Source organism: Desmodus rotundus, chromosome 4, assembly GCF_022682495.2.
Source record: "Desmodus rotundus isolate HL8 chromosome 4, HLdesRot8A.1, whole genome shotgun sequence".
Taxonomy (NCBI): Eukaryota; Metazoa; Chordata; class Mammalia; order Chiroptera; family Phyllostomidae; genus Desmodus; species Desmodus rotundus.
Window position 1 is genome coordinate 77,559,515 of NC_071390.1, and position 27,621 is coordinate 77,587,135.

General features: G+C 40.7%; 1 protein-coding gene across 3 annotated transcripts in view; it reads left to right on the forward strand.

Annotated features, from left to right (window-relative positions):
• Positions 1-27,621, forward strand: part of LOC123478118 (uncharacterized) — a 141,866-nt gene that overhangs the window by 72,066 nt on the left and 42,179 nt on the right. For 2 of the 3 annotated variants that reach the window (XM_071221249.1, XM_071221250.1), the window contains exon 4: positions 15-102. In XM_071221249.1, the coding sequence (XP_071077350.1) occupies positions 15-102 (88 nt within the window). Of the gene's footprint in view, positions 1-14; positions 103-8,258; positions 8,376-27,621 lie in introns of those variants that run through there. The other variant, XM_071221248.1, reaches the window with a different exon arrangement.

The window sequence follows — 27,621 nt, forward strand, 5'->3', positions numbered from 1 at the left end:
TTCTGATCTTATAGATCTGACGGGGTATGGAGCAGGAATCAGGACCAAAGCAAGTACCTCAAGTTATTCTAATGCAGTCAAAGGCCCATGTTGGGAGAAACAGTGAGTAGAGGGCTGAAATGATGTCATGGCCTGTGGATTTATTTTAAACTAAACACAGAAAACAACTCCTTCATGCAAAGACATCTTAAATCCAACAGCATGGAAATTCCTCTGTGGTCTTTGGCCCTGGTGGTTTTCCCTGTGATATACATGCTCTGAAGTCTAGTATTTGTTTCAGCTTCTCAGACTATTCACAAGAAGTCATAAGTAGTTTATGCACATTCTTTTTTTTAATTATTTTATTGTTGTTCAATTACAGTTGTCTGCATTCACCCTCACTCCCCCCCAACCCCAATCATCCCCACCTCCCTCCCTTGCTTCCACCGCCCATCCTGGTTTTGTCCATGTGTCCTTTATAGTTCTTCCTGAAAACCCCATCCTCCCATTATCCCCTCCCACCTCCCCTCTGGTTTCTGTCAAATTGTTCTTAATTTCAATGTCTGTGGTTATATTTTGCTTGTTTGTTTATTTTGTTGATTAGGTTCCAGTTAAAGGTGAGATCATATGGTATTTGTCCCTCACCACCTGGCTTATTTCACTTAGCATAATGCTCTCCAGTTCCATCCATGCTGTTGCAAAGGGTCAGAGCTCCTTCTTTCTTCCTGCTGCGTAGAATTCCATTGTGTAAATGCACCATAGTTTTTTGATCAATTCACTTACTGGTGGGCACTTAGGTTGCTTCCAGCACTTGGCTATTGTAATTTGAGCTGCTATGAACATTGGGGTAAATAGATTCATTTGGATTGGTGTTTCAGAGTTCTTGGGGTATAATCCCAGCAGTGGAATTGCTGGGTCAAAAGGCATTTCCATTTTTAGTTTTCTGAGGAAATTCCATACTGTTTTCCACAGTGGCTGCACCAGTCTGCACATCCCAGTTTATGTACATTCCAATCCACAAATGACCAAATAAATGTAATACCTTATGCATGATTGACAGGGGCAGAGAGAGATTAAGCATTGTGCCTCTTCACCTAACACTACATATTTTCCTATTGTGGTTCATAACCCAGCGTCCTGAATTTACACTTTATTTTAGCAGCACTATTGTTACCAGATTTACGCACCAAGGCAATATGCCTTACACAGTGCAAGTGCTCAATTTACAATTGATTTTAAAGCTGATGATAACCAACTTAATGAATGAAACACTTTATTTGTCATCTCTTTAATTTCCACCCTCCTTTTGAGCCCAAATCCTTTTTGTACTTCTACATATTTTTCTCTACTTTTTCTCTCTATGCCACTAATATTAAAAGGTTATTTGGGATGTAAATGTAATATAGCTGCTAAAACTAAAGAAAAGAGACAAAGGAAGAAGAAAGAGAAATAAAAAAGGAAGTGAATTGCAGGAGAATGGAAAGGAAGAGGAAGATGAAGGAGAAAGATGTCTTCTGATCAGTCCCTTTCATGAAAAGTTTGCTACTGTTCTCATGCATTGCTGTAATGCTCAGTGATATATGGTCCCGTTCACCACCTCCCCCTTCCCCTTCCACTCCCCCAATGATGTGAAGTCCACACTTTTTCTCCTAACTCCAGTGATCTAGCCTGTGTGGGCCCAAGAGGCTCTCAGAGATTCAGCAAAGCCTCAAAACATACCTGGTGCCTTGTCCTCTGCCTCCTCAGAGAAGAGATCCCTGCGGGTGACACACCTTGTGTTCAAGATGCCTGAGCTAGTCACACTAATTGTCCACCCAGCAATGTGTTGTCCACGTAGTGGTTCAACCTCTTTCCCAGCTGCACTTATTTGGCACTCAAGAAACACTTAAAGCATTGATTAAGTGAGGTATTGTGTTCAATGCCGGGATGCAGAGCTTAGTAAAATTTGGAGTTTTCAGTAGAGTAGGAGGGGCAGACATAAAACAAAACAAAAAAAATCTGCCCTGTTGGAAGAAATTAGGGAAGATCTCCTAAGGAGAAGACACCAATGTTTTGAAGCATGAGTAGAACATTGAAATGGAAGTTAGCCAACTGAAGTAGTAGGAACAAGGCAAGGAAGAGGTCTGACCAACGGCACAGAGGTGTGGAATATTTAAATATTTAGTGTGGGAGTTGTACAATCAGGGCAGCATTACTGGAATATAAAGTGTGAAGCCTGGAGAGGTAATACATGAAGGTGGAGGATGTGGGGGTTTGAATGTCTCACAGAGGTATTCTATTTTAATAGCATTTTAAAATCTATTATTAAAAAAAATCTTTAATATCTATTTTAAGGGCATTGGGGAACTACCAAGGAGTTGTCTTTTTTTTTTTTTAAATAGGAGTGATATCACAGATTTACATTTCAGGAAGATCATACTGATGGTCCTGTATCTGAGGTGGGGTGGGACAGGTGGCAGGGAAGCAACCCAAAAAGTTTGAAGACATTTATTTGCAAAGGTATATGCACCCCTGTGTTCATTGCAGCTTTATTCAAAGTGGTCAAGACTTGGAGACAACCAGAGTGTCCTTTGATAGATGGTTGGATAAAGATGTGGTACATAGCCCTGTTTAGTGTGGCTCCGTGGATTGAGTGCTGGACTGTGAACCAGGGGTATCTGGTTCGATTCCCAGTCAGGGTACATGCCTGTGTTGTGGGCCAGGTCCCCAGTTGGGAGTGCTCTAGAGGCAACCACACATCATTGATGTTTCTCTCCCTCTCTTTCTCCATCCCTTTCCCTCTCTAAAAGTAAATAAATAAAATCTTTTGTTAAAAAAAAGATGTGGTACATATATATAATAAAATATGACTCAGCCATGAGAAAGGATGAAATACTTCCATTTATGACAACACAGATGGATTTTGAGAACATCATGCTAAGTGAAATAAGTCAGACAGAAAAAGTCAAGAACCATGTGATTTCACTCATATGTAGGATATAAAACAGAAAGCAACAAATGAACAGACAAGACAAATAAAAACAAAAACTCAAGACACAGACAATAGTATGGTGGTTATCACAGGGGAAGGGGGCTGGGGAGCAGTAGGAAAAGGTAAAAGGGGTCAAATATATGCTGCCAGATGGAGACTTAACTTTGGGTGATGAGCACACAATGCAATATACAGGTGATGTACAAGTATTATGAAATTGTACAATTGAAAGCTATATAATCTTATTGACCCATGTCATCCTAATAAATTTAATTTTTTTAAAAAGGATGATATGTTAGATTTGCAGTTTAGGAAGACCTTGGTGGTGGCAGTGTGAATCCTGCATCAGAGGTAGGATGGGGCAGGTGGCAGGGTAGCAAGATTAAGAGAATCAAGACCAGTTAGGAGACTTCTGTGACAGCTCAACCAGAATTGATGAGATTCCAAATAAACACAGAAGAAGCATAGAGAGGAAGAAATTGATTTAAACCATTCATAAGAAGGTTAAATCAACTGGGTGTGTCAGATAATGAGAATTCTAGGAAAATGCCTACGTTTTGGACTCCTGCAGGAGGTTTACTGGAACAAAGAAGAAGGCAGACCCTGGCTAGGTAGCTCAGTTGGTTAGAGCGTTATCCTAATGCGCCAGAGTTTCAGGTTGGATGCGCAGTCAGGGCACATACAGAAATCAACAAATAAATGCAACAAGTGGAACAACAAATTGATGTTTCTCTCTCTCTCAAATCAATAAATTTAAAAAAGAAAGGGCAGCATGCTTGTCAGGGAAAATGAGTTATTTATGAATTCATCATGAATTCTAGACATTTTTACACAAGCAGTTCAATCTCCAAAAGTTTTGAAGACTTTTAAAATGCTACTAGCTGTATTATAAAAAGAGCTATTTTCCCCCAAGGGTTTGTTCACTGAAGTTGCACGGTCTGGGCTTTGGTTTGTACCTTCCTGACTCCATTGTGGTGAATGTCCACATACAGGGAACGTGTGTTCTGCTTTCAACCCATCCGTCACTCTGATCATTCGATGCTGCCCAGCAACACTTCCATGTGGCTCCTGTCCACATGTGCCATTTGCTGTTTTTGGTGTTAAAGATCTGCTGCTGTCTGGCTGGTGACCCAGCCAAGCACAGAGAGTGGGCAGGACCAAGGGCTCTGCAGTGTTGCTAAGAGAAAATCCTAAGTGTTCTGTCTCTAACACTTTATTTCACACTTTAATAGATCCAATAGGACAATTGATTAACAAATACTAATTCTGGGTAATAGATACATGTGTATGTGTTATATAATTTTATTTTCTGTATTTTTTCTTTTTAAAAAATCATCAGATTTAATTTCCATGAAATCAGGTTATAAATATTTCTCATTTCCTTATTCCCATCAATCATCCCTCCCTTCCTCCCAAATGCAAAACTTGGAGAATTTTCTTCTCCCTTTAATAATGACCATGAGCCCTGGCAGGTGTGGCTCAGTGGATTGAGTGCTTGCCTGCAGAGCAAAGGGTCCGCCATTTGACTCTCAGTCAGGGCACATGCCTGGGTTGGGGCCCAGGTCCCCAGTAGAGGGTGCATGTAGAGGGTGCATGAGAGGCAACCACACATTAATGTTTCTCTCCCTCTCTTTCTCCCTCCCTTTCCCTCTCTCTAAAGATAATTAAATAAAATCTTAAAAAAAAATAATGACCATGAGTTTGTTTCATGAAAAGGGAAAAAAATGAAAAAAACCCCAAAAGATACATCTTTTCCAAATTAAAGTACTTATTGAGATGCTGCAAGATAATCAGAGAAATATGAGTGTATTTGTATATAATATACATTGTATACAATTATATGTATTTATATACATACATATTTGAACCTGAGGTAACAAAACTACTTTGCATACCTCTGTTTACTAAGAAAATTTATAGAGTAGAAAATATAAGACAGCAGCTCAAATTTCTTGGTACAATTTTTTTATTGTTGTTCAAGTACAGTTGTCTCCATTATTCCCCTACCACTCCCCACCGTGCCACCCATACCCACTTCCCACCCTCAAACCTACCCCCCTTTGGCTTTGTCCATGTGTCCTTTATACATGTTCCTTGATGACCCTTCCTCTATTTTCCCTCATTATCGCTCTCCCCCTCCCTCTGGTTACTGTCAGTTTGTTGTTTATATCAATGACTTTGGTTATATTTTGCATGTTTCTTTGTTTTGATGATTATGTTCCACTTATAGGTTAGATCATATACTATTTGTGTTTCACCACCTGGCTTATTTTACTTAGCAAAATGCTCTCCAGATCCATCCAAGCTGTCGCAAATGGCAGGAGCTCCTTCTTTCTTTCTGCTGCAAGTACTCCATTGTGTAAATGTACCACAGTTTTTTGATCCACTCATTTACTAACGGGCACTTAGGTTGCTTCCAACACTTGGCTATTGAAAATTGTGCTGCTATGAACCTTGGGGTGCATAGGTTCTTTTGAATTGGTATTTCAGGATTCTTAGGGTATAATCCTGAAATAAGCCAGTGGAACTGCTGGCTTAAAAGGCAATTCCATTTTTAGTTTTCTGAGGAAATTCCATACTGTTTCCCACAGTGGCTCCATATGGGAAAATATATTTTCAAATGATATCTCAGAAAAGGATTTTCCCTCCAAATTATGTAAAGAACTCACATGACTACACTCCAGGAAGACAAACAATCCAATTAAAAAATGGACAAACAACCTGAACAGACACATCTTCAAGGAAGACATAGAGAGGACCCAGAGACATATGAAAGGATGCTCAGCATCACTTGCCATCAGAGAGATGCAAATTAAAACCACGAGATACCACTTTACAGTGGTCAGAATGGTCATCATTAACAAATCAACAAACAATGGCAAGTTTGTGGAGAAATATAGGGAACCTATCCATGTGGAATGGCAAATGTAGCCCATCCCTATCAGAAAACCGATAGGTGCTAGTTGGCACACAGGAAGCCAAACCCATAGATCGGCTTTCCGGTGGGAAACCAGGCCTGTATTATACCTAGGCTACTTTGAGGCTTACTTTTGCTAAAACTCCATTACCCTCAGTTGAAGCAGCAAATGCTTACTGCACATGTTTAAAGTAACTTTCTGAAGTCTGTGCTAATTCTCCCAAGGACAGAGGGTAAGCAGACCAATCACTCTTATCGTTCCCTTGCATTTGCAACATTTTTTCCTTGTTAATCTGTAGGAAGTAATCAGTAACATCCTTTCCTTTGTTATCTGTAAAAAGTAATCACCTAAAGCAAACCTGAGCATAATGAATGAAAACCTTTCATGTATGCTATTAGAAAGCAATAAAAGCCTGTGCAGGCAAAAGTTGAAGCGCTGTCTCTCTCAGAGAGTGGTTGTGCCATCCTTTTTTCTCCACAGGACTTTTGTAGTCCGTGTGAATTTGTTTGTTGCATCCACAACACCATGGACACCGCTGGCTGGAGTCCGCATCAGAGAAAAGGGAACCTTAGTGCACCATTGGTGGGAATGCAGACTGGTGAGGACCCTGTGTCCTCAGAAATCATGGTACAAATTTTTTCAAAAAGCTCAATGATCTAAAATGTCCCCCTAAGATTTGTCTAACATCACAGTTAAATTCCCTGAGAACCAAACTCTAAAATGGAGTTTGATGCAGGACATTTATTAGGAAGTGCTCTCAGGATCAGTACACCTGGAGGGAAACAAAAGAAGCAGCACTGGCAGGGGGAGAAATTGAGCCACGTGCAGAGACAACAAAGGCTTCAGCTGATCCTACTGGCCCTTTCAAGTTGCCTCAGTTGGGGCTGAGAGGGCCAGGCCTTTATATCTCTGCCTCAACCAGACACCCCGGTCATCAGATGTAAGCTGCCCTTGAATAAAGAGGCTTTCAGCAGCCAAGGGCAAGCCCAAGAGAGGGACTGAGCTGGGAGCTGTCCACTGACACCATCCTATTAGATGGGGTAATAAGGGCCTCAGCCCTGAAGGGCATTCTGATAAGGACACTACACTATCTGCTTACTACGTCTAAGACAGGAAGCAAAAGTGTCATTAACTACATATTGAATTAATATAAACATGGCTACCTCCAGCAAGTCACTAATACTGTGAGACCCATTTTCCTTATCTGTCATCTGAGGGAAGACAGACCTTTTTCAAGTTTCTTTGGCCTCAAAGACCTAGATGTGGGCCAAATTTAATCCTACAGGTTCATCTCACTGTGTTTTTGTAGTCTCTATTAACACATTCTATGTACATTTTGGAGCCCTTTGAATTAAAAATATGTGCCATATGTTTATGCTCACTTTATATTACCTGAATTAGTGGAACCACTTTGAATCCCTCTGATTGCTCTGAAGAAAATTTAGAAAGATATTTGTGTGTTTTAATGACATACTGTTTACCATACCCATGATTTATTTGATTCTAAGTTAATTGGTAGGAATATATTGGTTTCCAATTGTGGTGTTATTCTCATTAGAAAACATGATTTTGAAAAAATCTGCTTGAGGACAGAGTTTCCAGGAATGTGCTGGGGCAAAAAAAGCCAGGACTATCTGTAGTAAATCACCAACAAAGCAGATACACCCAGAATAACAATGATATAACGTTTTTTGTATGTGCAATAAGAACTAAAGAAATGTCCTCAGGAAATGTAGGCTACTTCAGGAAATACACTGTTAAGATCATCTATTATCTCACAAAATAAACAATCAAAGACTTAGATCTACATTTTGAGGATGTGGCTATTGGCTTGATTAGTTATTTCCAGGAGTTCCACTAATCAGGACCATGAACAACAGGGAGGTAGAAAAAAAGAATATACTGAATATCTTAGAACTTAGGGTGTCAAATGAAATCGGCAAAGCAATATTGAATTTAAATTTGTTCAGGGTTCTCTGGAACTGGTGTCAGTGCAAAAACCCAAAGGGAACATTTCCACTCACTTTTTATCAGAATTATTCCTTATATTGCCATCTTGCTTCCTTGTGGAGTCAGGGTCAGCTGTAAGAAAACTGACCTTCCTATATGTCCTTCCAAAATTAACATTTAAAAATAACGATTTTGACCCTGGTCAATGTGGCTCACTGGGTTGGAGCATTGTCCTGTAGACAGAAGGGCTGCAGGTTCTATTTCCAGTCAGGGCACATACCCAGGTTGTGGGTTTGATATGCAGTCAGGCTGCGTACAAAAAGGCAGCTGATCAATGTTTCACATTGTTGTTTCTCTCTCTCTCTCCCTCCCTCCCTCTCTCTCTCTCCCCCCGTCTCTCTCACTCTCTCTCTCTCTCTCCCACCCTCTCTCATTAAAAGCAATTTAAAAATGTCCTCAGATGGGCATAAAAATTTTTTAAAGAAAAATAACAATTTTCATAGATATATTTACCAAGATTCATGAAAATTCCTAACCACCAAAAAAGGATTCTGTCTAAATTTCCAAAAATAAAGAAACTTTTAAATAAAGTCCAGAATATTTATATTATGCCATGAATATTATCACTAAAAGTTATATGGTAAAAGAATATTTGTTGAGACTTACAGCCAAGATGGAGGCATACATAGAAATGCTTTGCTTCCTCTCACAGCCAAAAGGATAACAACCAATCTAAAAAAAAATAAACACCCAGAAGTGCCAGAAAATCAAACTGTGTGGAACTCCAACAACCAAGGAGTTAAAGAAATATTCACCCAGATGGGTAGGAGATGCAGAGGTGGGAGATGGGCAGCCAAGCAGAGAGGACACACAGCAATGTGGCAGATTGCATGGTTGAGGTAGGGCTGGCTGAATGTGAAACTAAAGACTCAAAGCTAGCTGTGAAGTACTGCAGGGGTTGCCACGATGGGAGAAACTCCCAGTCTCACACGAGAGTTCCTTGGAAAGTGGGGCTAGAGCAGAGCAAGGGAGCTGTGGTGTCCTTTCCCTGACCCCTCCCCCACAGACAGTGCAACAACACAGCAAAGAGGGTTGCCTCACCCTGGCAAATACCTAAGGCTCCACCCCCTTACAACATAACAGGTGTGCCAAGACAAAGAAATATGGCCCAAATGAAAGAACAGATCTGAACTCCAGAAAAAGAACTAAGTTACGAGGAAATAGCCAACCTATCTGATGCAGAGGTCAAAATATGTAATCAGGATGATCACAGAAATGGTTGAGTAAGGTCACAAAATGAAGGAAAAAATGAAAGCTACCCAAAGTGAAATAAAGCAAAATATTCAGGGAACCAACAGTGAAGAGAAGGAAACCTGGACTCAAATCAACAATTTGGAACAAAAGGAAGAAATAAATTTCCAACCGTAACAGAATGAAGAAACAATAATTCAGAAAAAATGAGGAGAGGCTTAGGAACCTCCAGGACAACTTTAAGTGCTCTAACATCAGAATCATAGGGATGCCAGAAGGAGAAGAACAAGAGCAAGAAGTTGAAAACTTATTTGAAAAAATAATGAAGGAGAACTTCCCCAACCTGGCAAAGGAAATAGACTGCCAGGAAGTCCAGGAAGCCCAGAGAATCCCAAAGAAATTTGGCCCAAAGAGGAACACATCAAGGCACATCATAATTACACTACCCAAGATTAAAGATAAGGAGAGAATCTTAAAAGCAAGAGATAAGGAGACAGTTACCTACAAAGGAGTTCCCATAAGACTGTCAGCTGATTTCTCAAAAGAAACCTTGCAGGCAAGAAGGGGCTGGAAAGAAGTATTTGAAGTTGTGAAAGGCAAGGCCCTACATCCACGATTACTCTATCCAGCAAAGCTCTCATTTAGAATGGGAGGGCAGATAAAGTGCTTCCCAGATAAGGTGAAGTTAAAGGAGTTCATCATCACCAAGCCCTTATTATATGAAATATTAAAGGGACTTATCTGAGAAAAAGATGATCAAATCTATTAACAGTAAAATGACAACAAACTCACATCTATGAACTGAACAAAAATAAAAACTAAGCAAACAAGTAGAACAGGAACAGAATCAAAGAAATGGGGACCACATGGAGGGTTATCAGTGGGAAGATGGAGGGGGAGAATGGGGGAATAAGAAGCATAATTGGTAGGTACAAAATAGACAGGGGGAGGTTAAGAATAGTATAGGAAATGTAGAAGTCAAAGAACTTATATGTATTACCCATGGACATGAACAAAGGGGGAGAAATGCTGCTGGGGGTGGGGTGCAGGGAAGAAGTGAATAAAGGAGTGAAAAAACTGGGACAACTGTAATACCACAATTAATAAAATGTATTTTTTTAAAGCTCCAAATGGAAAAAAAAGAAAATGTTCCATGTACATTTGAAAACAATGTGTATTTTGCTTCATTGGGTTGAAGCTTCTGTATATATCAATTACGTCCATATCTACAGTGTTGTTCAATGCCACAATATCCTTGTTGATGCTTTGTTTGGAAGATGTATCCATTGTTGACATTGGGTGTTCAAATCCCCTACAATGGATGTGTTGCTGTATCTTCCTTGAAGTCCTCCTAGATTTTCCTTATACATCTAGGTGCTCCTATGTTGGGTGCATATATGTTTACAAGAGTTATCTCTTTTTGATGGATTACTCCCTTAAGTATTATGTAGTATCCTTGTCTCTTTTTATGACCTTTGTTTTGAAATCTATTTTGTCAGATATAAGTATTTCTACCCCAGTTTTTTTTTTTTTCATTTCCGTTTGCTTGGAATATTTTTTCTATCCTTTCACTTTCAGTCTGTATAGACCTTTTGCTCTGAGGTGGGTCTCTTTTAGACAGCATATATGTGGGTTGTGTTCTCTTAATCATTCAGCCATCCTATGTCTTTTGATTGGAGCATTTAAGCCATTTACATTTAAGGTGGTTATTGATAGATACGTATTTTGTGCCATTTACATTTAAGGTTATTATTGATAGGTATTTATTCATTGCCATTTTTCCCCTTTGTTCTTGTGTTCCTCTCTCTCTCACTTTCTCTCTTCATCTTCTTGAAGCAGTCCCTTTAGCATCTCTTGCAATGCTGGTTTGATGGAGGTGTATTCTTTTAGCCATTTTATGTCAGGGAAACTCCTTATTTCACCTTCCATTTTAAATGAGAGCCTTGCTGGGTAGAGTAGTCTTGGTAGCTGTCCTTTGTTTTTCATTACTTGGAATACTTCTTGCCATTCTCTTCTGGTCGGTAGTGTTTCTGTTGAGAAATCAGTTGATAGCCTTATCGGACCTCCCTGTATGTTACTAGCTGTTTCTCCCTTGCTGCCTTTAAAATTTTATCTTTGTGTTTAAATTTTTCCATCTTAATTATGATGTGTCTTGGAGTAGGTCTCTTTGGGTTGATCTAGATTGAGACCCTCTGTGCTCCCTGGACTTGTGTGACTTTTCTCCTTAACAAGTTAGGTCAGTTTTCTGTCATTACTTTTTCAGTTATTTCATCCCTTGTTCCTCTTCTTCTCCTGGTATACCTATGATATGAATATTGTTACATTTCATGTTGTCCTGCAGCTCTCTTAACTCCTCTTCGTTCTTTTTGTGTCTTTTTTCATTTTGTTGCTCTGGCAAGGAGTTTTTCTTCTAACTTGTCCTCCAGCTCTCTGACTCAATCAATTGCTTCATCTACCCTGTTTTCATTTCCTTCTAATGTATTGTTGGGTCCCTGGTCATGGTGCCACTTCAGATACTGTATTCTTCATTTCCCCCTGGCTCTTATTCATAGTTTCTATGTCATTTTTCATGCTGGTGTAGTTCGCAGTAAGTTCCATGTAGCATCCCTGGAGTTCCTTGTATTTCTCACTGAGCTCCTTGAGCATCCTTATTATCATTATTTTGAACTAAATGTCTGATAGTTTGCTTGCCTCAATTTCATTTAGCACTTTTTCTGGGTATTCCTTCTTTCCTTTCGATTGGGGGTTGTTTCTTTGTCTCCCCATTTAAAGTGACTCTTCTTGTTTATCTCTGTGTATTAGATTGATCTGTTTTGACTCCCTTTCTTTGTGATGTGATCTGTGGTAGGAGACCTGGGGGACTCAATGGTACAGTCTCCTTGATCTCTTGTGCTTGATGGTCTTGGGATGCTCTTTATGCCTTTAATGTAGGCTCTCTAGTTGTTATTGGATTGTGGTTGTTCTTGGTTCATACTTTGGTGGGTCCTTCCCTCTGGCTGGCTGGCTAAGAGTCATACCACCTGCCATATGTTGTATGATTTTGTACAGGTGCTGCCAGAACAAAACCAAACAACCCAGGAAACAAACCCACACCTTCAAAAATACCCTCCACCCACAATCACACTATCAACAGCAAATGAGCAAAATATTAATATAGGTGTAAAGAGATTAAGACTATTATAAGAAATGAAAATGAATATGAGATGCCTAACTGAAAGAAAAATGATTTTGAGAGGCAGAGAGAGGAGAAATAATAAGAGTATGGGGCAGAAACAAGGAGAAAAATGAAAGAAAATAAAATTTACATCATAAATAAAAATGGGATGGAAGAAGGCAGGATAAAGTAAGAGAAGGGAAATGTATAGTATTAGGTTTAAACAAAAATTTAAGATTAATGTAGGTGGAATAGGAATAACAAGGAAGGAAGGAAGGAAAGCTTATGAGATGTCTAGAGGAAAGAATGTGATTTTGAGAGAATACTAAGAGTAAGAAATGAAAACCAATCTAAGACAGGGAAAAATTTAAATTTAAAACAAAAAAGAAAGGTCATGAAGAATGTAAAATGGAGAGGAGAATGGTAAAATTTGAGATTTTAAATATAAAAATAGTGAGCATCTAGGAAGAAAATTGAAGAAATGCAACAACAACCACTATGTCAACAACCAACAAGCAAAGACTGATAAAGGTGGAGAGAGAATAAAGGCATTTTAAGAATGGGGAAAAGGATGTGAAATGGCTAATGACAAGAAAAATGGTTTTGAAAGTCTGAAGGAATGAGAAATAGTAAGAGTGCAGAATAGAAACAAGTCATAGAAAGAGAAAAAGTAAAATTTAAAACAAAAATAAGGGGAAGGAAAATTATAAAATGGAATAAGAAGGGGGGAGCAAAATATAGAATTGGAAATAAAATAAAACATAAAAACTAGTGAAACATTAGTCACAAACTTGAAGGAAAATAAATGAGTGTTAACAAGCTATGTGGGAGAGAAAATAATGCAAATCATGAAGAAGACCACAGTGGAATTCATCTCAGTAGAATCCAGTGTTTACCACTATCTTCTCTTTCAGGATCCATCGCTGGTAATGTCAGATGGTGTCCTAGTCTGGCCCTTGGCAGCCTGCTTGAGACTACAAGTGACCCACAGTCTATGGCTCTCTCCTTCGGACTTGGCTGGTCCCCACTGTTCTGTTCTGCCAGCTTTCCATCAGCTCAGGGCCCAGGAGTGGTTCATGTAATGACCCGAGAAGCCTGACAGTACCTTCTTCACTTGCCTCCAGAGGTGGCCTCTGGTGCAATCAGGAGGGTGGGAACCCTGGGTCATCCTCAGGGTACACTATTCAGTCTTTAGGAAAGATTGTGGGAATGTTTCCCCGTCCCCTCACCACACATCTTGATCTGTCCCAGATTCTTTCCAATAATGTATGGTTTCTGGTGAATTAGCTGTCCATTTCCTGTGAGGGGCCAATCTGTATAAAAGGGGCAACTCTTTCCTGCTTGATGCAGACAGCCTAGTGTTTAGGCACGGAAGCTGAGAGGGGCCCTGAACCCGCCTTGTATCACCTCTCTCTAATCTCTCTGCCCTGATGGTTTTAGTAGATCAGGGCCAGAGGAACAGTGTAGGTTATAGTGTCTGGTAAAGGGCCCTTTTAGAGCTTTTTCTTCTTTCCCTGGGGAAATGCACTCAGCAGGAGACTCCTGAGCCAGACATCACTGATCTGCAGAGCCTGTAATCCTGCAGGTGGGTGTTGGGGACCTGTGAGGTCCTGTGAGATCCTGCCTGTGAGGGGACCTGCCTGGCTGTTGTAAATCTCAGGCATTCAGCTTCTGGCCTAGTCCCTAGTCTGCCACTCTTTCACTGGAGGCTTGGGCTTGAACTCTGCTCTCTGTCCAGTCCCCTGCTAGCCAGCCATTCTGGGTTGGGTCCCAGAGTCCCTTCAGTGTGACTCTATCTCTCTGAGTTCTTTGTTAGCAGAGCTACTGCATACACACACATTTACCCGAGCACTGGGTCCCTGCTGAATCTTGAGTCTTGCCTCAGCTCCTCTTTTAAAAGAGTTTCTGTGTGGCCCCCATGCTGCAGCACAAAGCCCTGTAGGGCTTGTTCTCCACATGCTCCTCCTCCCCCCAAATCAGAGAGTGTCTTTCAGTTGGGGTGGCCACTGCACGCCAGAGCCTCCAACAGTTTTAAAGTTTCTCTCTGGATCTCTCCCAGATGGCACTGGGAAGAGTCCTGCAATGATACTATAACACAGGGTGGTGGTAATATGCTGTTCCTGCTCCCTCCAGAGATTCTCAGCCTCAGGTGGTCCCATTCCCACTGTGCTGTTTCTGCAGCCAGCCCCTCCCCCACTGCCCCTCTCCACCCCTGGAGCTCATGGTTCCTGAGCCCATCTGCAGCCACCCCGAATCTGCACAGCCTGAAGTGCCAGTTTGGGCAGCAGTGGTGGCAGTTGCTCTGCTAGGAGAGCCTGGACCACCCAATCTTGAGTGCCCTGCAGGCAGGCAGGCTCTTGCCCACTCATGCATACTCCCCACACTCTCATCCACGTATGTTCTCACTCACACATACTCTCACTCACTCTCTGTTAGATGTTTGAGTTGATTGCTCTGTGGTTTAGCTGCAAGACCAGTCCAGGTCTGGGAGCAAGTGGAGGGAGCTTCAAGCTATTCTGAAGTCATCTTGGATCTCTTGCATTTTAGATTTTGTTTTGACAATGGACTTAAATCAAGTCTAAATGGACTTAACTTCAGTTAAGTTCAGTTAAGGAGCCCTGGCTGCTGTGGCTCAGTGGATTGAGTATTGGCCTGTGAACCAAAGGATTGCTGGTTCAAATCCCAGCCTGGGTTGTGGGCCAGGTCCCCAGTTGGGGGCATGCAAGAGGCAACCACACATTGATGTTTCTGTCTCTCTCTTTCTCCATCCCTTCCCCTCTGTCTAAAAAATAAATAAATAAAATCTTTTTTAAAAAACCTGAAAAGAACCACATAATTTTTCAGAATCTGAAATAAATTGAACACAAATATCAATTTTTCCCTGACTCACAAACCCTGTCAAAGTGTTATGCTAACACCACAAAAACCAATAACTGAGCTCAGATTGACACATTTATGTAACATACATACCTGAAAAAAAGAGTCAAAGTATTTCCACACCCTTCTAAAGATTCATTCAAGTCTGTATCTTCTATTGAAAGCTCTATACACAGGGTATAGGGCCCATTTGAAACTCATTTCTACAAATACTGGCTCATATTTTTTCCCTTTTTTTAATTTATAAATGACAACAAGGCAAAAGATATCTAATCCTGCTTACTTTCAAGGACTATATAGAGGTCTCACCCTTGGAAACTAGTGTCAGCTTCAAGTAATAACAAGTTCCTTTTGAGCCTTGAGCAACAAACACATTTATAGTTTGGATGAAAGAAGGCCCCAAACAGAAACTCAACTCAATTAGCCTATGGAGCCCCTATCCACTGATTAGCCAAAGCTAGACCACTGCTCCAAGGAACTTCAGATGTAGCCAGGTATACCCCATCTCATGTTTGTTTTTTTTTTATTGTTGACACTATTACAGATGTCTTTCGCTTCCCTGTCCTTGCCTCCCTCCACCCAGACCCTCCCTCCCTGGCCTTCACCACACTATTATCTGTGTCCATGGGTTATGCATATATGTTCTTTGGCTAATCTCTTCATCATATTTTATCCAGTGTCCCTCACCTACCTCCCCTTGGAGATCTGTCAGTCTGTTCCATGTATCCATGCTTCTGTTTCTATTTTGTTCATCAGTTTATTTTGTTCATTAGATTCCACATATAAGTGAGAGCATATGCTATTTTTATTTCTCTGACTTATTTCACTTAACATAATAATCTCCAGGTCTATCCATGCTGTCGCAAAGGGTAAGAGTCCCTTCTTTTTTAACAGTTACATAGACCCAGGGACTGCCCAAGAGCAGGCCTGGTCTCCTTCATTATTAATCTGTGCTTAAAATCTGGTATCAGGAAATTTCTTTGGAAACCATGAGAACTACTCCCATCATTCAGGAGAATGGCTGGCATGCATTTGGTGTTTGGTTCTATTAGAGTGAGGATGAGTTTTTTCTTTGTTTGTTTGTTTTAGCCAAGGATGTGCTCATTGATTTTAGATAGAGGGGAAGGGAGGGATAGAGAGAGAGAAATATCCAGGTGAGAGAGAAACATCCATCGGTTGCCTTTCATTTGGGCCCCAACCGGGGGACCCAACCCCCAACTCACGAATGCGCCCCAACTGGGAATCAACCTGCCACCTTTTGGTTTATGGGACAATGTTGCAACCGAGCCACACTGGCCAGAGCAATGAATGATGAGTTTTACGGAGCTGCTTTTAAATCTTTGAATTGCTGAGTTTATAGCCAATGAACTGTAAACATTTAGTGGAAAGATCTAAAATTGTAATTTATTACTGATGAACTTTGCTATGTTTTGTGACTTACAAACAACCAGTCTAATAGACTTGATCACTGAATTGTGACTCCATGGTTTTACTATCATCTGAACTGGGAACTAGATGTTCCCAGATGGTTTTAATAACATCTGGACTAGATGTTAGGGATCCATAGACTGAATGAGGAGGCAGGGGTCTGGAGCATGTCTGTAAACCCTCTGATGTGAAATTTAGTGTGTATGTGCATCTCTGGTTAGAAGGCCCTGCTTTTCATTTTCAAAGGAGTCCCTAATTCAAAACACATTAAATCCACTATATATGAGCCATTTGTGATTATAGAACCAAAGGGCATCTGGACAGATAGATATGTTTTTCAAATTCTCTTATGGACTGAATTGTTTCCCCTCAAAAATTCATATGTTGAAGTACTAACCCCAGTATCTCAGAATGTGACTGCAAATTGAGATAGGATCTTTATGGATAATTACATTAAAATGAGGTCATTAGCATAGGTAGACCTTGACCAAATATGACTAGTGTCCTTATAAAAAGAGGAAATTTAGACACAGATGCAAACAGAGGGAAGTCTATGTAACACAAGAAGAAGACAGCCCTCAGAAAGACTCCATTCTGCCAACACCTTGGCCTCTGCCAACACCTCAGACTGCTACCTTCCAGAATTGTAACACAATAAATTTGTTCTTTAAACTACTCAGTCTGAGTATTCATTGTGGCAGCCTTAGTAAACTAATACAGATACTTAGTATATTCATTTCAGAATGCATATACCTGTGATCAGGAAAAACCAGAAAGACTATTTACAAGTAGAAAGACTCTAGTGCTCACATTTTATATTTTCATATAAAAGGTCATAAATATTGAAAAGTTAAATATGTTCACCTGCTTCAATAATCCATTCCTAGAAAGAGTGAAGAACATAACAATTATTTTTGCCCAATTCCCTTAAAAGTCAGTGAGGGAACTAAATCGCAAATTGTGAGCCACAATCTTACACCCCACACTCCCTTCTTGAATCTGACTTCATGTGTCTCCTGTGAGCTCTGTTGAAAGACACATTGTGTATAAGATGTTATTTAGTATTTTTAAAGATTTTCTTTATTTATTTTAGAGAGAAGAAAGGTAGGGAGAGAAACATCAAACTGTTGCCTCTCACATGGGCTCCAACCAGGGATCAGGCAACCTTTCACTTTGTGGGACAAGGCCCAACCAACTGAGCCATGCCAGTCAGGGCATAATGTTATGTAATTTTAAAACTAAGTTATATGTGGTTATAATAAATAAATTTTAAATAGGGTATAAGTAAACAAAAGGATAAAAACAGAACTTCCTACACCCCAGATGTTACAACTATTAATATTTACTACCATATTTTTGCTGCTGCTAGATTTCATATTTTCATTTTTATATATGCATTTTATTGATTATGCTATTATAGTTGTGCCATTTTCTTCCCCCCTTTCTTCCCCTCTGCCCTGTACCCCACTCTCACCAGCACCCCCTACCTTAGTTCATGCCCCTGGGTCGTACATATGTTCTTTAGCTCCTACATTTCCCATATTATTCTTAACCTCCCCCTGTCTATTTTCTACCTACCGTTTATGCTTCTTATTCCCTGTACCTTTCCCCCTACTCTCCCCTCTCCCCTTCCACACTGATAACCCTCTATGTGATCTCCATTGCTGTGAATCTGTTCCTGTTCTAGCTGTTTGCTTAGTTTTTGTTTTTCTTTTAGGTTTGTTTGTTGATAGTTATGAGTTTGTTGTCATTTTACTGTTCATAGTTTTTATCTTCTTTTTCCTACATAAGTCCCTTTAACATTTCATATAATAAGGGCTTGGTGATGATGAATTCCTTGAACTTGACCTTACCTGGGAAGCACTTTATCTATCCTTCCATTCTAAATGATAGCTTTGCTGGATAAACTAATCTTGGATATAGGTCCTTGCCTTTCATGACCTTGAATACTTCTTTCCAGCCCCTTCTTGCCTGCAAGGTTTCTTTTGAGAAATCAGCTGACAGTCTTATGGGAACTCCTTTGTAGGTAACTGTCTCCTTTTGCTGCTTTTAAGGTTCTCTCCTTATCTTTAATCTTGGCTAATGTACTTATGATGTACCTTGGTGTGTGCTTCCTTGGGTCCAACTTCTTTGGGACTCTCTGAGCTTCCTGGACTTCCTGGAAGTCTGTTTCCTTTGCCAGATTGGGGAAGTTCTCCTTCCTTATTTGTTCAAATAAGTTTTCAATTTCTTGCTCTTCTTCTCCTGGCATACCTATGATTCAGATGTTGGAACATTTAAAGTTGTCCTGGAGGTTCCTAAGCCTCTCCTCATTTTTTTTAATCCTTGCTTCTTCATTCTGCTCTGGTTGAATGCTTCGTTCTTTCTTCTGGTCCAAATAATTGATCTGAGTCTCAGTTTCCTTCCCATCACTGTTGGTTCCCTGTACATTTTCCTTTATTTCACTTTGCCTAGCCTTCACTTTTTCCTGTATTTTGCAACCATACTAAACCATTTCTGTGAGCATCCTGATTGCCAGTGTTTTGAACTATGCATCTGATAGGTTGACTATCTCTTCATCGCTTAGTTGTATTTTTTCTGGGACTTTGATCTGTTGTTTCATTTGGGCCATATTTCTTTGTCTTGTCATGCCAGTTATGTAGTAAGGGGTGGAGTCTTAGGTATTCGCCAGGGCAGGCAACCCATATTGCTGGGTTGTGGTGCTGTTTGTGGGGGAGGGATCTGAGAGGGAACAATGGCACTTCCTCAGCTCTCTGCTGGTTTTCAGTCACTTCCTCTGCTACCCACCATCAAATTGGGCCGTTCTGGTGCTGATTTCCAGGTTGGTGGTTTTGTGTACGTTCCAGGACCCTGTGGTCTCTCCAATGAACTGTCATGTGAGGCTGGGAGTTTCTTCTGACACCACAACCCTCACAGACTTTTACAGTCAGAGGTTTTGAGGTTTTATTTCCCTGTGCTGGAACCCTGGGTTGCATGGTCTGTCTCGCTACCCAGCTGTACCTTCTGGTTTATCCACATGAAAATTGGGACCACCTGCTCCACCAGCCATTGCCTCTCCCACTCTGGTCCTCCAACCATCACCTTGCCATGAGTCTTCTCTGCCCCTGCTGCCTGTCACCACCCCTCCTGCTGGGCTGGATGAATGTGTCTTCTTTAACTTCTTGAATGTCAGACTTCCACACAGTTCGATTTTTTGGCAGTTCTGGTTATTTTTTGTTTTTAAATTTGTTGTCCTTCTTTTGGTTGTGCAAGGAGACAAAGTATACTTATGCCTCCATTTTGGCTGGAAGTCATCATAATATTTTCCATCTACTATGAAATCGTGTTCTCTTCTTCAAACAAACAAGCTCATTATACAGATTACCCAATAATATATAAAATGTAAAGTTGTCAGATTACTTTGAAAATTTACTCACTCTGGCCAGGTGGCTCAGTTAATTAAAGTGCTGTCCCAATATACCACAGTTGTGGGTTCAATCTCTGGTCAGGGCACATACAAGGCTCAACCAATGAATGCATAAATAAGTGGAACAGCAATTCACTGTATCTCTCTCTCTCTCTCTCTCCTGTTCCTCTCTCTCCCCACTTCCTCTCTCTCTCTCTCAAATCAAATAAAAACAAAAACCTCAAATCCTGAAACTGCAAATGCAGAGAGAATGCACAGTTCAGAGATTTGGTGATGAGATGTGAAAACCTTTGCTTCTGGCCAAACTCCTATGTGTCCACCCCTAGATGATAATTTGAGTAAGAGGCCACAGCCACATCTGTGTAGTGACATCAGTTTTCCTTTCCAAGTGTATCCTGTTTAAAAAGTTAACCTGGAAATGTCTTAGGGTTCAACAATGAGCCTGAGTTCCTGCAAGATTCAGAAGAGGAAAGAGAGAATACAGACATCCTTTCTGCTTCCTCTGGCAGCATTGGCAGATGAATATGCAACAGCCTCCTTGTTTCCTTGTCCTTTCCACCATGCAGAGCCAGGAGGAGCTTTGAGGTCATGAGCAACATTCCCTACAGGTTCCTGATTCTGGGTGGCAGCAGCTCTCCATTTCTTCGTGGCAGGGAACCTCCATGATTTCCACTTTTCCAGCCTTTCCATGATTTAGTAAGAATCTCAATCACGTACTAAATCTTTTCATGTTTAAAATACCAGTGAAGAGCAACAAGTCAAAGTCAATACCAGCATTCCAGGTTAATTATCAGTGCAGAGAGATGCTCCTAAAATACCAGCTTTCTACTGGCCTGCCAAATTGCATGCTTTCCCACTCTCTCATGGCTCTTTCCCAAGGATCTTCACCTGCCCCAGTCTATCCAAACACCCATTTCCTCCTCATATTCCTTTTCTATGCACTCATGCTGATTTCTTAGCACTTATATAAATGTTCTAAGTGTTAAAAAGGGCTAGACATCCCAAAACATCATCCAGCATTGTGAAGGAAGAATATTTGCAACATACATAAGTTTTCTAATAAACTAGAATGACAATGTTTATTTCCCAACTTTATTAAGGTGTAATTCCCATATAATATTGTGTGAGTTTAGGGTGTACAATGTGATTATTTGATATATGTATATATTTTGAAATGATTACCACAATTATGTTTGTTAACACATCCATTACATCCCAGTTACCTTTTTTGTGTGTTTGGTGAGAACATTAAAGATCTCTTCTCTTAGCAACTTTCGCCATGCTGTATATCACATCCCCAGAACTCATTCATTTTATAACTAGAAGTTTGTACCCTTTGACAAACATTTCCCCAACTCCCCAAGCTCCCAGCCCCTCAAACCCCCAATCTATTCTCGGTTTCTGTGAGTTTGGCTTTTTAGATTCCACATATATGTGAAATCATAGTGTTTGTCTTCCTCTGCCTGACTGATTTCATTTAGCATAATTGCCACAAATGGCAGGGTTTCCTTCTTCACTGTGTTTGTCACATTTTCTTCACCCACTCATCCATCAGTTAACGCTTAAGTCATTTCCACATCTTAGCTATTGTGAATAATGATGCCGCAATGAACATGGAGGCGCTAGATATCCATCTGAGATAATGATTTCATCTCCTTTGGATATATACTCAGAGGTGGAATTGCTGGATCATATAGTAGTACTATTTTTAATTTCCTGAGGAACCTCCATACTGTTTTCCATAGTAGCTGCACTAATTTACATTTTTACCAACAGTGTACAAGGATTCCCTTTTCTCCACATCCTCACCAGCACTTGTCATCTCTTGTCTTTTTGCTAATAGTCAGAATGGTGATGTTTTTAATCCCAAGTATTTTAATTAGAATCTAAACTGTATTAAACCCTCTCTTAACTCTTTAGGGGAAATTCTGAGACAACAGCACATAGTTGAAAAAGCATATGGCTTCTTCTTAGAAGACCTAAATTTGAGTCTGAAATCTGCCACCTGTGTGGCCTTGGTTAAGTAATTCAACCTTTCTGAAATTCCATTTCTTCCCATGTAGAATAGAGACAATACTAATACAAGAGGACAAACATACCTTATGAAGTAGCTCAAAGTGTGGCCCTGAAACCAGCATCATCAGCACATAAGAACTTGTTAGAAGGCAGATTTGGGGACCTCACCCCAGACCTACTGAATCAGAAACTCCAGGGTGGGGTCCAGCAATCTGTGCTTTAACAAACCCTTCAGGTGATTCCGATGCATGCTGCCATAGAGATTTTATGTTGCCCTAATAAGACCAGTAATGTAAAGAACTGTCTTTTAAAAATAAAGCTGTGAGCACTGGCTGGTGTGACTCAGTGGATTGAGTGCCGGCCTGTGAAGCAAGGGGTCACTGGTTCAATTCCAGGTCAGAGCACATGCCTGGGTTGTGAGCCAGGTCCCCAGTGTGGGGTGCACGAGTGGCAATCACACATTGGTGTTTCTCTCCCTCTCTTTCTCCCTCCCGTCCCCTCTCTAAAAATAAATAAATAAAATCTTTAAAAAACAATAAAGCTGTGCAAACATGAGCTGATAGCATTATGAACATCAATTAGGGTGCTATTTAATGCAGTACTGATCTCAATGGTTGTCACCTTTGTGGTTGTTCACTCCTAAACTAAATGGCTTGGACCATTGTGTCAAAGAACTAGGGTACATTCAAAAGAAATTATTCTATTTTTAAGAGTTCTTCTGTCTCCTCCCTCTGGTGTGAGCTATCATTTCTCAGGAGGCCAGTGAGTCCTGCTGCTATCATCTGCTGCGTTATTGGTCTGACCAACTGCCTGAGGGCAATTGTCTTTCCTGCAGAATAAGTCTTCATTTTTCAGCATCCAACCTCTCTCACTGCCTTTGTTCAATTTATGTTCTGAGTGGTTGAGATTACTATCAGTCTGGCCTCTGGATAAGCAGTGATATTATAGGATAATCAACATATATGGCATATCTTTTATATAGAAACAATTACACAGGTATAACATTAAAGCAGTGACTGCTACCTAATGGGTGCACAATACAAATTTTAGTTGAATTAATGAATGAGTATGTATATTCAACTCACAAAAGTGGATTATACAGACAATATACAGCTTCACTCTGACACCTCTAGCTCCTGTAGGTTACCAGCAGACTGAAAGTTGTGTTTTAAATAACCTAAGTCCATAAACACTTGCAAGAAAACAATGCCAAGGAGAAGTACAAATGGGAAGTATGGGCATCATCTTCATAGGGAAAGGGCAGCACTTTATGCATGTGCAGTAAAGGAGGAGAAAGTACTCTGAAGCATTAAAAGCACTAAAGAAATGAAGATGCTATTAGTATTAATATGATTCCATCCTGCTCTGTACAGCAGGTTTGCTTTAAAGAGTGTGGAACCTGTTAGCCAGGCACAGAGCCTCTTCAACACTGAGGACAGGTCCCGTTAAAAAAAGGACCCTCTGCTCACTGGCTTGACTCCTGGGGGTGTCCTGTGCTGCCCTTTGAAAAAGGTGGCACTGCACCTCATACCATGTCAGCACAACCCACTCCCAAGAGAAGTACTGGCTATTTGCCTCTGATCTTGGCCTAACTCCTGTTCCACCATCTGCTCCCTTTCCACAGCTTTCAAACAAGACTTCAGACTACAGGGTTGCCTCCTCTTGCTGTTGGCCACAGCACCAAACTTCATTCCTTGTCGTCCAATAAAGGATCCTAACTTCATTTCTTCTCCCTCCCTTGGTTTTCCTGTGATGACTCTCCCCTGTGAGCCAGCACTCCCAGCCCTGTAACCACTATGTTAGCTGAGCACTCACCAGCCCACCGTCCTTGACTCTATAAATTGCCCAGCCAGTCAGGCTCGTGTCCTTGGAGGAGAGCATGCCTAACCCAGCCCCCAGCCTGGGACAGGCCATCACTGGCCCTTCTACTTATTTTTAACTCTTGTATAGTGCTCAGTAGACAGTGGGTGCTCAATTAATGTTGCCATCTGAGTGAAACGTCAAAAGTTTAGCATGCTGATACTCAACTAAAATCAGAAATCTGGATATGAGGGGAGAACCAAGATGGCGGCGTAGGTAACACACTGCGCCTCCTCGCACAACCAGAACTGACAGAAAATCAAACGGCAAGGAAGTCCGACACCAAGGAAATAAAAAATAAACATTCATCCAGACCGGTAGGAGGGGCAGAGACGGGCACCGGGGCAGAGAGGACTCCCATGGCCGTGGGGGGACCGAGACTGGCGGAGTGTGGGACGAACGGGGCAGGCAGTCTGACCACTAGCAGACCCTGCGGCCCCACATTCACGCACAGATAAACCGAGAGGGCCGAACTCAGAGTGGTGGAGAACGGGGAAGGCAGAGTGGCAGGTAGCACCCCGTGGCCCCACACTCACGCACAGATAAACCGGACAAACGGCGGGGAGCAAATCAGACCACACAACCCAGGGCTCCAGTGTGGGGAAATAAAGCCTCAAACCTCTGAGTGAAAACACCCCTGGGGGTTGGAGCGGCAGCAGGAGAGACTCCTAGCCTCACAGGAGAGGTTGTTGGAGAGACCCACAGGGGCCTAGGGCGTGCACAAGTCCACCCACTCGGGAACCAGCACCTGAGGAGCCCAGTTTGTTTGTGGGTAGCGGAGTGAAAGATTGAGGTCCAGTGGCAAGTGGAGTGAAAGATTGAGGTCCAGTGGCGAGTGGAGCGGGAGCCATTGCTCCCTCTCGGCCCCTCTCCCACGTACAGCATCACAGCACAGCAACCAGCGTTACCCCGCCCCAGTGAACACCTAAGGCCCCGCCCCTTTAAGTAACAGTCACGCCAAGACAAAAAAAAAAAAAAATAGCCCAAATGACAGAACACCTCAAAGCTCCAGAAAAAATACAACTAAGCAGCGAACAGACAGCCAACCTATCAGATGCACAGTTCAAAACACTGGTTATCAAGACGCTCACAGAATTGGTTGAATCTGTTCGAAAACCAGATGAAAAAATGAAGCCTATGCTAACAGAAACAAAGGAAAATGTACACAGAACCAATAGTGATGCAAAGGAAACTAGGACTCAAACCAATGGTGTGGACCAGAAGGAAGAAAGAAACATCCAACCAGAAAAGAATGAACAAACAAGAATTCGGAAAAATGAGGAGAGGCTTAGGAACCTCCAGGACATCTTTAAATGTTCCAACATCCGAATTATAGGGGTGCCAGAAGGAGAAGAGGAAGAACAAAAAATTGAAAGCTTATTTGAACAAATAATGAAGGAGAACTTCCCCAGTCTGGCAAAGGAAATAGACTTGCAGGAAGTCCAGGAAGCTCAGAGAGTCCCAAAGAAGCTGGACCCAAGGAGGAACACACCAAGGCACATCATAATTACATTACCCAAGATTAAATGCAAGGACCTATATCCAAGATTACTGTATCCAGCAAAGCTATCATTTAGAATGGATGGGAAGATAAAGTGCTTCTCAGATAAGGTCAAGTTAAAGGAGTTCATCATCACCAAGCCCTTATTATATGAAATGTTAAAGGGACTTACTTAAGAAAAAGAAGATCAAAAATAGGAACAGTAAAAATGACAGCAAACTCACAGTTATTAAGGACCACACCTAAAACAAAAACAAGAGCAAACTAGGCAAACAACTAGAACAGGAACAGAACCATAGAGATGGAGATCACATGGAGGGTTGTCAATAGGGGAGTGGGAGGGGGAGAGGCGGGGAAAGGTACAGAGAATAAGTAGCATAGATGATAGGTAGAAAATAGACAGGGGGAGGGTAAGAATAGTGTAGGAAATGTAGAAGCCAAAGAACTTATAAGTATGACCCATGGACATGAACTATAGGGGGGGAATGTGGGAGGGAGGGGGTGGGCAGGATGGAGTGGAGTTGCGGGGGGGGAATGGGACAACTGTAATAGCATAATCAATAAATATATTTTTAAAAAATCAGAAATCTGCTCAGGGAAAGCAAGTCAATGCTTTCCTGAAATGGGAATGCAATCAGCAAAAATTTCCACACCATCAATCAAAAGTGTTCACAGCAAGTACTTAGTGAACCAAGTAGTGACCTTCAAACCCCCTCCCACTCCTGCCCCACTCTATACAGTTGTTAGCTGTTGTTCACTGATGGTTTCCCAGAAAATATGGTCCATCACTATTCAGATGAATGAAACTGCTGCTAGGACTTGCAAGTTATTCCAGCATTTTGTAATAATGAGACAAAAAAATATATAAAGTCTGAAAAAGTGCCAACTCATGGAGAACAGGGAAAGGCTCAAAACAGCATGGTATTGCCAAGAACCAATGAAATTAACATGAAAGGAAGATGGATGGTTTTATTTTTTAAAACTATATATGTAGCATAAGGCCAGTGATATGGTTGTCAATTCCATACTAGAAACTGTTCACAACCAGGATAGTTTATTGGGAAAATTTAGCCCACAAGTATTAGCTACCATTGAAATTGAACTCTTACTCATACACTGTGCTAGCTGCTTTACATATGTTATCTCTTTCCATCCTTATACAATAAAAGGTAAAAATCTTTGTTTTGCCAATGAGGACTTGCCCATGGTCACATGGATGACAAATGAGCCAAATTAAAATCAAAAGCAGTCTAATTCCAAAATCCATACTCCTACCATGCTACACACAATTCTTCTCCTTCCCTCCCAAATTTTCAGAAAGGTAGAATCAAGTTTAAATTATCATGGCTACAAAATGAGAGAATGAGTCTCAAAACATTTATGTGCCCTGGAAGTATGTACAGAATGAGAGAACAACCTTGCTCTTCACATTAGATGACAATCTAAATTTTTATACACTATATAAAAAAGAAATCTCACTATTATGGATGGACCTAAAGGGTATTATGCTAAGTGAAATAAGTCAGTCAGAGAAAGACAAATACCATATGATCTCACTTATATGTGGAATCTAAAGAACAATATAAACAAACCAAATAGAAACAGACTCATGGATACAGAGAACAGACTTATGGTTGCCAGCAGGGAGGGGGTTTGGAGGACTGGGTGAAAAAGATGGAGGGATTGAGAAGCACAGATTGGTATTGTAAAGTCGTCATGGGGAGGTAAAGTATAGCATAAGGAATATAGTCAGTAATATTGTAATAACTGTGTATGATGCCATGTGAGTACTAGAAATATTAAGGGGAACACTTTGTAAAGTATATTATTGTCTAGTCACTATGCTGTACACCTGAAACTAATACACAATAGTAATATTAAATGTAAATGGTAATTGAAAAAATTAAAAATAAATTTAAAAAGAGAAATAAAGAAAAAATGTTTATAGACTATAAAACATTTATTCCTGAAAGACATTGAGGTGAGCTCGAACAAATGAAAGGACACATCATGTTTTAGATAGGAAAAACTCAGCATAATGAAAACATCAGTTCTTCCTAAGTGACTATATAAATTTAACATAATCCCAACAAAAACAGATATCATTTTTTCCCCAGAGCTAGATAAGTCAATTATGTATTTTATTTGAAAGAACAAATAAGCAATAATATCCAGGGAAACACTTTAAAAAATGGAGCAGGGAGGATAGCCCTAGAAGATATTAAAAACTATTATAAAGCCATCAGTATAAGCACATGAATTGACAGATGTAGCAACAGAAAAATAAACAAAAATCCAAAATACATCAAA